General features: G+C 40.8%; 2 protein-coding genes across 2 annotated transcripts in view; both read right to left on the bottom strand.

Moving 5' to 3' along the window:
- Positions 1 to 4693: 4693 nt before the first annotated feature.
- Positions 4694 to 6837, bottom strand: LOC109141243 (major histocompatibility complex class I-related gene protein-like). The gene is made up of 7 exons (XM_027286666.1): positions 6713 to 6837; positions 6318 to 6587; positions 5967 to 6245; positions 5404 to 5706; positions 5133 to 5240; positions 4966 to 4983; positions 4694 to 4779 (listed from the first exon to the last, which is right to left on the bottom strand). The coding sequence occupies exons 1-7, from the start codon at positions 6756 to 6758 to the stop codon at positions 4733 to 4735; spliced, it is 1071 nt and encodes a 356-aa protein (XP_027142467.1). The 5' UTR covers positions 6759 to 6837; the 3' UTR covers positions 4694 to 4732.
- A 434-nt stretch (positions 6838 to 7271) lies between these two features.
- The window catches only part of LOC109141246 (major histocompatibility complex class I-related gene protein-like), a 5917-nt gene continuing 2105 nt past the window's right edge, over positions 7272 to 11083 (bottom strand). The window contains exons 4-8 of the mRNA XM_027286665.1: positions 10208 to 10489; positions 8881 to 9183; positions 8438 to 8548; positions 8312 to 8332; positions 7272 to 8236 (exon numbers count right to left, since the gene is read on the bottom strand). Coding sequence (XP_027142466.1) covers positions 8166 to 8236; positions 8312 to 8332; positions 8438 to 8548; positions 8881 to 9183; positions 10208 to 10489 — 788 coding nt within the window. The 3' untranslated portion in view covers positions 7272 to 8165. The remainder of the gene's footprint in view (positions 8237 to 8311; positions 8333 to 8437; positions 8549 to 8880; positions 9184 to 10207; positions 10490 to 11083) is intronic.

Genomic DNA, 11083 nt, shown 5'->3' with positions numbered 1-11083 from the left:
TTTCATTTTGACTTTTTTTTCTTTCAAATTTTTGATTTTTTTCTCAAAATGTTAACTTTTTTCTCAAATTTCGATTTTTTCCCTCAAAATTCTGACTTTTTTTCCTACTTTTTTTTTTTTACCTTTTTTCCTTAATTGTTTTACTTTTTTTCTTAAATTGTTTACTTTTTTTCTTTTTAAATTCAGACTGTTTTTCCACAGGATTCTGCCTTTTTTTATTAAAATTTAGACATTTCTCTCAAAAATTAATTTTTTTTCTCAAATTTCTGACTTTTTTTCCCTCAAAATTCAGACTTTTTCCTTACATCTTTTACTTTTTTTTCTAAATTTCTTTACTTTTTTTTTTTTAAATTCAGACTTTTTCTTTTTAAATTCAGTTTTTTTTTACTTAATTTTGACTTTTTTCCCCTCAATTCTGACTTTTTTTCTTATTTTTTTTTGTTTTTTCTTAATTTTTTTCCCTTTTTTGACTTTTTAACTTTTTTTCTAAAATTTCGGACTTTTTCCTTTTTATATTCAGACTTTTTTCTTTTTAAATTCAGACAGTTTTTCCACAGAATTCTGACTTTTTTCTCAAATTTCTGACTTTTTTCCCTCAAAATTCTGACTTTTTTTACCTACATTTTTTATAAAAAAAGTCAGAATTCTGTGGGAAAACAGTCTGATTTAAAAAAGAAAAAAAGTCAGAAAATTAAGGAAAAAAAGTCAGAATTTTGCAGAAAAAAAGTCTGAATTTGGGGCTCAGTGTCTTCACCAAGGACACTTCAACATGCAGACTCGAGAAGCCAGGCATCAAACCACCGATCATCTGTTTACTGGACAACTCGCTCTACCTCCTGAGCCACAGCTGTCCTGAGATGTGTTCACACAGGTAACACTGTAAGGACGAGTCAGGTCTGTTATTTTTTAGGCGTGTGCCTCACCTCCCTTTGTTAAAACATTTAATAAATATCTTTGTTTAAAACCATAACACCTGCTTTTTAAGTTACTCCCCCCAAAGATTAAAACATATATAAATATATACAATTTCTTAAAAGAGAAGAGCTGTAGTGCAAGTATATAAGCGGTAATAAAAGTGAGAGTACTATAAATGTGCAGGTATAAAACATTTCCACAAAACACTGACATCTTTTTTTTGAATATTTTTATTAGAATTTACAGAAGTTACAAAAAACAGAAACATCAGAGAAGAGAAAACATATTTAAAAAGAATCATGAACACCTCTGCATCTCTAACACTACAGCACTAAACAGTGAAGATCAGTGTTATATTTATCACAGTGAAGCAGAAGTGTTTGCCATATATCCTGAAAGTGTATTAAGACTGTCCATCATGCAATATACAAGTGAGCTCACTTAAGCAGGTGTCAAACTGAGGCAGTGTCTGACTTCAACAGTCCTAAAATTAGTTTCTTTACTGAAGCTTTGTGTTTAAATAGAGAAGGAGAAATCACAGGGTCGGGTTCAAACACACAGCACAGCTGCACGTGAGAAAACCACTGAAATATGTTATTTCTGTAAAATGATACAGTATACAGACATGAAGACGTGAACACATTGACATCTTTTGTTCTCCACAAGAGCTAAAAAAAAAACATCTTCTCTCCAACAGTGGAGCCTTTTGTTGGACCAGAGATGAGTTTAGATGATTGCACTGAACATTTTCAAACTAATATTTGAGTCAAATGATGGTTGAGCACTGTGAGATGATTTCATATCGTCTCATTTCGAGCAGTAAATGGATGTTTTTAGATGAATTTAAAACATTTTTTGAAGATATTCAGAGTAGCTTACATGTAAATACATTTATTTTGGATAGCAGACACATATTGATGTATGATACATGTCTTTATTTGCTGCATTAGCTGAAAAATTTAACTTATTAGCAGTAACTTCAGCAACTTCTGCTCGATTTTCTGGCATGGCCATCACTTCTTAACTCTGCATTGTGTGCAGTAAGGCTCGACATGTTGCTTTAAACTTCTTGACATGGTCACTCTCTCTTCCCAGAGCTGAAAGAGAACCTGATGAATCAATAAGTGACAACAAAAAAAGGAGGGAAAACGTTTGAGTGGCAGAGATGAATGAAGAGCCAGCGGTCAGATTTGATTACAATGGAGGAGCTGCAGAGAAAGGAAAGCCTTCGTTTTCAAGGCAAAGTCATGTCTTCTGAAAAAAACGTGTGTGTGTGAGAAAGTATGAAAAAAGAGCGGTGCATGTGATTATCAGACAGAGGCCGGGCCGGGCCGGGCCGGGCCAGGCAGGGCAGGGCAGGGCGGCCTGCAGACAGACTCAGAAAGGGACGTTTACCTTGAACTCCAATCGTCCCGTCTCTGGGGCGGGGTCAGGTATTGTAGCCGGGCCTGACAGGGTCAGGAGGGGACACAAGAGGGGGAAGAGACAGGGGGGAGGCAGGTGAGGGGGGAGCAGAGACCGAGGCTGCCCCTGAGGTCGTGGGGCGCTCCCCCATGTGTGGGGGCTAGAGAATATGGTGGCAGTGGAGGGGGGAGGGTAAGTATTGGCAGATTTTCATGGGGTGCAGATGCTCAATATGCAGATGTCTAATCGAATTGTGCGACGATGAATTGCCCCCCTCCCCGAACCTGATTTGCATCAGGACAATCCCTGGCAGTGGCTCCGGGGTCAGCGGAGCTCCCCCGGACAAAATGAGCAGCCGGCTGCAGACGGCCATGAGAACGTGTGAACTTGAAGTAGACTTTATTCAATGACAAAGATATTGATTGATTCAAATGTCTGTCTGTCTGTCTGGGAGTGCATCTGAACATCTGTCATTCCACTGAAGACGTTTCTCAGAAACATTCATTGTGTTTTGGTGATCGGCCTGCAGCAGAGCTACGTGAGCGAACAGGTTCAGGGTTTTCGACACTTTACTGTCTGCACTGACACAATAAAATGCTTCGAACATAACGAGTTTAACGCTTCAGATTCAAACATTAAAAAGGTTTCTCTTCAGATAACGAGGCAGGTCTTGATTTTTTGTACTCAGATTAACTACAACACAACTGCACCACACAACTACTACTACAAATTCAGTTCATAGTGGATCGAGCAAGAATCAGATCAAGTTACAGATGAATAACTCTGTGTACTAAAACCTCATTTTAAATCAATCCGTGAGAATCCATTTGTTGTAGGATGTGTCGAATGAGTTGATCCGGAGCAGCCGCCTGAGGAACAGAAGCTCCAGAGGCAGCAGGACCTTCGAGGAAACAGAGGACACAAAAACAGGCTGAGCAGAAAGCAGCCAGCTCAGATTAAAAGGCTGAGAACCTCAGCAACTTTCCTCAAAAAAGCTTGAGAAGCTCGAGCTACACTGACGTGTGATCAGGTCGTCTGTTCTCAAACTCTGTAACTAAACTGGATCATATTTTATGGAGGAAATGTTTTCTGGTTTTCCCTCTGATGTCCTCCGGCTGCTCCGCCTCAACTCTCTGTGATTTACAGAGTTTATGATGGACAGTGAAGTAAACTGCTGACAGCTGTAGCTGCTGTTAGCTGCTGTTAGCTCAGTCTGTTAGCTGCTGTTAGCTCAGTCTGTTAGCCGACTGCCTGGAATATGAGCTCAGAGTACAGAGGAAGTGTTAGTGTTTGTGCCACAGGTGTTTTGGAGCCGCTGTCGTGCCAGAACCAGAGCTGGGCTGAGCGGACTAAGAAGATGCCGGACAGGAGTAAATGTGGGACTGACTTTTAGAGGTTGGTGAGAGCTTGGTGAAATTTAGAGGTTGGTGAGAGCTTGGTGAAATAAAAGGCTGAAAGACAGACATCATACTATCACAAAATGTTAGAAGAGTTATTTGAGCTGTAGTTCAGATAAATTGCAGTTCATAAACAGACAGATGAACCTCCATAGCATCTCCTCTTCTGACAATTTTACAGACTTACAGATCATACCTGCCACAAAGAACAGGCTTTTTGCAGGAGCAGACCAATGCAGCTTTAGTGTTTAAAAAATAAAGGCTAAGAGATCTCAGGGTTATGTTGCTCTCTAGTGGTAACAAAGAGAACGACAGTCTGAGCCACAGTCAGACTCTGTGGTGGATATATTGCTGTATATTGTGTTTGGTATAGAAAGCACAAAGTGCCTTAGACTACTGGTGAAAGTTTAAAGTTGACTCTGTGACACATTACAGTAAATATATGAACCTTTCCTGCTTCAGCTTTACATATGACATGTTTGTTCAAGTGATACAAAAGCCACGTTTATTTATGTTTCGCAGTAAAGTTCAGAGTCCAGTATGACTCACACATCCACGCCTTGCTTACTGTGTTTCACACCGTGGCATTACATGCACTGTATGTATGCACGTGGAGTTTATGATCCTTTAGAGTCCCGAGCACTTCAGCAGGTTGTTTCTTGTTCTGAGGAGAGAGAGAAAGCTGCAGCTGTGTGCTGTCAGGATACGAATGACTGCATTTACTATGAGTATAAATAAGTTAAAATAGAGAGAGCTGAACTTCTGAATGCTCAGGTAATATTCAGATAACTGCAGCTAAAGTCACAGAGTGCAGAGAGACAAACCTTTGAAGATTTATTTGAAAAAACATCAGTACAAAAAAAAAGATTTCTCTGATTCATAATTCTTCTAAAAACCATAAATACTTATTTATTTATTTAACATTTACACACCAACCACATGAATCATAACCACTGAACTTCTCTGTTGTTCTGTCTATGTGTCACATGAGGAAACTCCCTGAGTGTGTTTGTCATTCAGGTCTCTGGATTCAGTTTCTCACAGAGCTCAGAGCTGTCAGCAGCTGTAAGATGAGAAACAAACTGTTAAACTGTGTAAAGTTCACTCATCCTGCACTGAACTTTTAGAAACATTAAATACAGGAAACAGTCTTTAAAAAGTTCATCTGCACAATAATGTGAAACACTTTTTAATCTGCAGCATAAAGTGTGAGTCAGATCAGTTGAAATCAAATAAAAGTTTGACTTACAAGATGGAGGACGTGAGGCTGAAATCAAAAGAGAAATCATTTCAGTTCCAGTTGTCAGTGACACACTCACTGTTGGTTACTACTGAAGCCTGTTTCAAATCTTCTATAAAAACATCAACTCAAAGACTAAAATCAAAGTAGGCCTACTTTCCATTTTTCTCTCTCACCTGTCTTCTTCTTAAAGTAAATGATTAATCCAGTGATGACAGCGATGAAGACGACACCAAGAACAACCACTGGAGCAGCGATGAGGAGGGTCATGTCACTCGGCTCCACTGTTAAATAAAAAAATCAAACTGGTCCAGATAAAGCAGGTTAGAACAGAAGTACATCCATCTAAGGATTTATTCATACGTAATATTTCTATGACTTTTTTCACAGCTGGATTCAAACAAACAACATGCAGTCCCATTCAGCACCCTCTAATCCCAGTCTTACCCCAGTTGGTCCTGATCTCTGCTTTGTCCAGTCTGGTGACGATGTCGTCCTCTACACCAGAGAGATGAAACACACAGTCGTACCTCCTCCAGTCTTCAGGTGTGACTGATGAAAGGTTCAGGTCGACGCTCATCTGGAAGGTTCCATCATGGTTGGGGAGGATCTCTCCGTGCTCCACGTCCTCATGAAACTCCTCTCCATCTTTCCTCCAGAACATCATGGCTCTGTCAGGGTAGAAACCTGTAGCATGGCAGGTGACTGGAGAGGAGGGAGTCTTCTGGAGGAGAGACACTGAGGGAAGCTCTGCAGACAGAGAGAGGAAGTCCACAGCTGAACTCACAACATGAACTTTTCTTTCAGGTAAAGTCACCACATGTACAGGCCCATAGACCCATCTACTGAGCTATAAGAACATCTGCCAGCGCTTCATAATAACACGTTTGCTACACAACCACCACACAGTCTGTATATAGACAGAGAATGGAGCCACACTACCCCTAAAGAAGAATGATCCACCAGTCTGAGCAGGTTATATTCACATCATTCAGGTCATGTGATCCTACCTGTTCTCTGCAGAGAGCTGCTGCCAGCGACCAAATACATCTTCAGCCACTCGGGACAAATCTGTGTGAGGTAAACCTCATTGAATCTGACTCTAGCTTTGTCAGCATCCCATCTCTGTTTGATGATGACAGCCTGTGGTTTAGGAGTGATCCATGTCAGCATCTCCAGGTCAAGTGACAGGAAGTCTTCTCCATTATAACCATACTGATTAAAACCACGAACCTCTCCAGTCTCATCATCCCAAACACAGCCAAACACCTCCTGTAAAATGTGGACACCTGAGAGAGAGACAAACAAAATTAGAAATTGCACGATGTGCTGCTAGTGTGCAACATGAAGAAATACTTTACCTCCACTTTGGTTGAAGCGCCGCTTCAAATTATAAATCATGGCTTTGGACATGGTTGGCTGATAATTAAGACACTCTCCCATGTATCGCTCAAAGTGCTGAGGCTTGTCTTTAAATAATTTTTTCATCCAGTCCTGTTTTAGCTCGATCTCCTTTTTGTTGCTGTCACAGTAACCCGTCAGAATTTCATCAACCATTAGAGCTCCAACAAACTCTGGGAGGTTTGTGACTCCAGAAGATCCAGTTACGAAATACTTCAGGGAGTGTTTCACTGCAGGACAAACAAGGTTTATATATTCAGAATGAATATGATGTAATTCTTATCAAGCTGAGGGTGAACTCAAACTAAAGTGTGTCGAGCTGAGCTAAAGGTAAAGATTTCAAATGTGATCTTACCTGCTGATGAAACGTGACAGAGAAGCAGCCAAAGTAATAACTTCATCTTGTTTTGATGAAGGCGTGTGGGTGAAGGACTGAGCTGTTTCCTGGTCGAAGGAACTGTTGATATTCTAACCACTGTTCAACAAAGTCTGACTTCTGGATCCTCCCTGCTTTCCACAGTCTGCCATGCGCCCTGCTGGCCGTCTTGTTCAGGACCGTGCACATACACTCAAATGGAAACTGTCTCTGGGTCTAACAAGACGTGACGTCGGCTGTACACACAGCATTCATGATTTTCTATCACTCAGACAGAAAATGATAAAGGTGAACTGAGGTCAGACATAACTGATATAAATACTTTGATTATCAATGCTTTTGAAAGAGGATGGCAGCTAAATCTAAATGATGTGCTGAACTGCATTAAGATAAAAAAGAGGTGAGAGACACAAATGTGTGAAAAACAGCAAAACAAAAAATATTGAAGTGTCTGAAATTGTGAAATTATTTTTTGACGAGCTGCTCGGTAACACTCTGCATCTGACATGAAGCGTGTGGACAAAAAGAGCCAAACGAGTCAAAGCTGCAATTTTATTGAAAACCAAAACAGCAGCAAACACAAAGAACAAACTAAAAAATAATCAATTCCATTTGGACATTTCAATACTTGCATGTTAAATTATTATAGTTAGACCCTGCATGGGTATCATAAATCTACTGACAGCAGATATCTGTCCTCGTATCTTCTCAGGTTAACTGGCTGATCCAAACTCTTTCAAAAATTAGCATATTTAAAAAAAAACAAAAAAACAACTCCTAGACAATACCATAAATATACGTATACATTAACTTCATTTTCTCAAGTGCAAAAATAATTAAATCTCAAATCTTTACATCATAGATTTACATCTTTCAACATTTCTGTTTTTCAGTATTTGTCAGTTTAAGTTTAACGACGTTCGTCCTCGGTGTGTTTGTGTTTGGAGAAAGACGGTCAGGACTTTGGTGAGTTAGCACGAGGCACGCTCGGAGCACAGCAGGTTAACACTGTCAGTTAATGACAGTCATAAGTACAAACTATAAATCAGATTTTCTCATATGCATAATAAAAAAGTAACACTGTTAAGACTCAAAAGACAAAAACAACTCAATGTGAGTGTTTCCACTAGTCTGAGACATTATTTAGTGTGTAAATAGTTTCAATGATGAACTTTGTTCAGTGTGTTTACAGAAATATGTAATAAAACGAGCGAACACACGAGAAATGTTGGAAATTTATGAAAGTAAACACACGATTACATAAATGTGAAATGAATGATACAATCAGAAAAAAGGTGTGTGAACATATCAGTTAGAAATGTGTGACGTGAAACTACAATCATGAAGTGAAACACACTTTTCAAGGACATGACTTTCGATGGAGGCCACCTTTCAGTCTGAGCGCTGATCGAGTCGAACACGTCACGTGAGATTATTCTTCGTCTCTCGGCTGTTCAGGATTCTCTGAATTCAGCATCACAGAGAGCTCAGAACCGCCAGGAGCTGTAAGGTCAGAAACAAACTGTCAAACTGTGTCTTTGTTCATCTGCATGGTGAAACACTTTTAGTTTTACTCACTCTCAGATTCGGAGGGTTTGGCTGAAATCGAAACAAGAGACAGAATTTCAGTTAGAGTTGTAAACGTCAGCGGATGAACACTGAAAGAGTCATCAGCAGATAATCTTTCCGTTTTTTCTCTCTCACCTGTTCTCTTCCTGTAATGGTAGATTCCAATGGCAGCGATGACGATGACGGCGATGAGGAGGAGAGCCGATACAGCTGCGACGGAGCCAATGATGACGAGACCGGGCTTCACTAAAACAGAAAAATATACAGAGAGACACATGAAGCAGAAATAACGTATTCATACACTCATCATATTTGAAAAGCGTGTGTGTAAAAATACATTAAAGTCAGAAGAAATGTGTGTTCGCAGAACATTGTTGACTGTTGGTTTATCACCTTTTCCATGATGAATCTTTGAAAATAAGAGTCTGAAAGTCACGTCGGCAATACTCGTCGATTTTATGAGCTCACATTTCTCAGTAAAATCATATCAGTTTATATCACATGACGCATAAACATCGCCTACTGTCACAGGTGTCATTTCAGCGAAAGCTAAAATACCCAACAAAGCGCAGTCTTACCCGAGTTGCTCATGATCTCCGTGTCGTCCAGTCTGGTGACGATGTCGTTCTCGACACCAGAGAGATGAAACACACACTCGCACCTCCTCTGGTCTTCAGGTGAGATTGTCGAAAGGTTCAGGTCGATGCTCATCTGGAAGGTTCCATCACCGTTCGGGAGGATCTCTCCGTGGTCCACACCCTCGTGAAGCTCCTCCTCATCTTTCCTCCAGAACATCATGGCTCTGTCAGGGTAGAAACCTGTAGCATGGCAGGTGACTGGAGAGGAGGGAGTCTTCTGGAGGAGAGACACTGAGGGAAGCTCTGCAGACAGAGAGAGGGAGAGTGAAGGTAAAGAAAAGGTCAAACAGAAGAGGAAAGACACCTGTGGGCTCTGCTCTCAACTTTATCAGGGAACTTAAATACAGTTGGGGACTCAAACAACCAGATTTCATGCAGGTACACCTGAATATCTGCTATTCTTCCTTACTGCAGGGCTATTGAGGCCACGCCCCCTACCTGCACAGGTGATTTCTGTACCTGGACCACACTTTAGAGCCCAGAGCATACAGAGACTATTGAAGACCCATCTGAGCTTGTAGACTACATAATATTGTTCAATAAAATAATTCAAACTTGATAAAGTTCTACTTACAAATAAATCTGTTGAAATGTTTTTTTAATGGTTTTATTTTGCATGTTTAGATTTATGTTTGGATATGATACACTTTGTTTCAATTACCTACAAGTTACAGTTAGTTTCTATAAATTCCCACAGAGTTTCTGATTTGGAATATTTCCAAAATTCCTGAGCTTAACTTCTGGAATGTACTGAAAACTTTCTGCCCCTTTGCAAACCTAATTGGTGCATTAAGAGGTATAAAAACATATGCAACCAGCACACTGTCTGGATATATAGAGAGGACCAGCACAGGTTATCACAGCCTCAGCTTTGACTTAAACTAAAGTCAGACAACCAGACAGTGTCTGTCTGTACTGTGCAGGCTGATGTTCAGTGTGATCGTACAGGTTGATGTTCAGTCATGTGATCGTACAGGTTGATGTTCAGTCATGTGATCGTACAGGTTGATGTTCAGTCATGTGATCGTACAGGTTGATGTTCAGTCGTGTGATCGTACAGGTTGATGTTCAGTGTGATCGTACAGGTTGATGTTTAGTGTGATCGTACAGGTCGATGTTCAGTGTGATCGTACAGGTCGATGTTCAGTGTGATCGTACAGGTTGATGTTCAGTCATGTGATCGTACAGGTTGATGTTCAGTGTGATTGTACAGGTTGATGTTCAGTCATGTGATCGTACAGGTTGATGTTCAGTCATGTGATCGTACCTGTCCCTGTCAGAGAACTCTTCCCGTGCTTCACATACTTCTTCAGCCAATCAGGGAAGATCTTGGTGAGGTAATCCTTATTGTACTTGATTCTCGGCCTGTCTGCGTCCCATTTCAGTTTGGTGGTGAAGGCCTGCGGTTGCGGTGCGACCCATGTCAACGTATCTAGGTGGAACGATATGAAGTCCTCTCCGTTATAACCGTACTGGTTATAGCCGTACTTCACCTCGTTGGTCTCGTCGTCCCACTCGCAGCCGTTGAGCCTCTGCAAAACATGGACACCTGAAAGAGAAGGAAGCAAGGAAGTGGAAAGATCTTGAAAACACCATGCACTGCTACTCCCCCAGTCGTGTCATGTGTTTATGACTCAGAGGAAAGTAATGAGGCCATGCAGCAGCTATCCATGGACGGCTGCCAACAGCAGCACACCAAGCGGACTTCAATGGACAGAAGAGTTCTGTTACTATAAAACCATAAAAAAATAAAGGAGCCACACCCGTGCAGGCTTAAAGTCATCAACAGGACTGAATCATTAAGAGTGAGCAGCTTTGATTGGCTCACACAGAGGGCAAAGTGTGCTGCAGGAGATGATCTGATGAAGCTGTGGATGTGAATGTGCAGGAGCTCGGTGTTTGGCACCGTCTGGGTTTCAGCTTTGTGCCTCTGGACGAACTGGCTAAAAATAGATCCGACATGGGGGATTACCGCTCAGGCTGCACACCAGCTCACAGTTTTGGTTTCCACAAACACTGCGTGTTATGGAAGACTTCATGTTGTACTTTTAAAGTTACACAGCGTGCACGATGACTACTAACCCAGAGAGGCTGGTGACCCAGACTCAATATTGTTCTTCTATTTATTGTATATACTTTTTTT

The sequence above is a fragment of the Larimichthys crocea genome, chromosome XIII (assembly GCF_000972845.2).
Source record: "Larimichthys crocea isolate SSNF chromosome XIII, L_crocea_2.0, whole genome shotgun sequence".
Lineage (NCBI taxonomy): Eukaryota > Metazoa > Chordata > Actinopteri > Sciaenidae > Larimichthys > Larimichthys crocea.
Note: the sequence above shows the minus strand (reverse complement) of the source record. Positions and strands in the feature narration are given on the sequence as shown.

Excerpts from the sequence above, each read along its gene's own strand:
- LOC109141243 (XM_027286666.1), bottom strand. The coding sequence starts at position 6,758 with ATGAAGTTATTACTTTGGCTGCTTCTCTGTCACGTTTCATCAGCAG. Across the intron at positions 5,707-5,966 it reads CAGCTCTCTGCAGAGAACAG|AGCTTCCCTCAGTGTCTCTC; the intron begins GTAGGATCACAT and ends CTCTGTCTGCAG. Across the intron at positions 5,241-5,403 it reads AGAGATCAGGACCAACTGGG|TGGAGCCGAGTGACATGACC; the intron begins GTAAGACTGGGA and ends TTTATTTAACAG.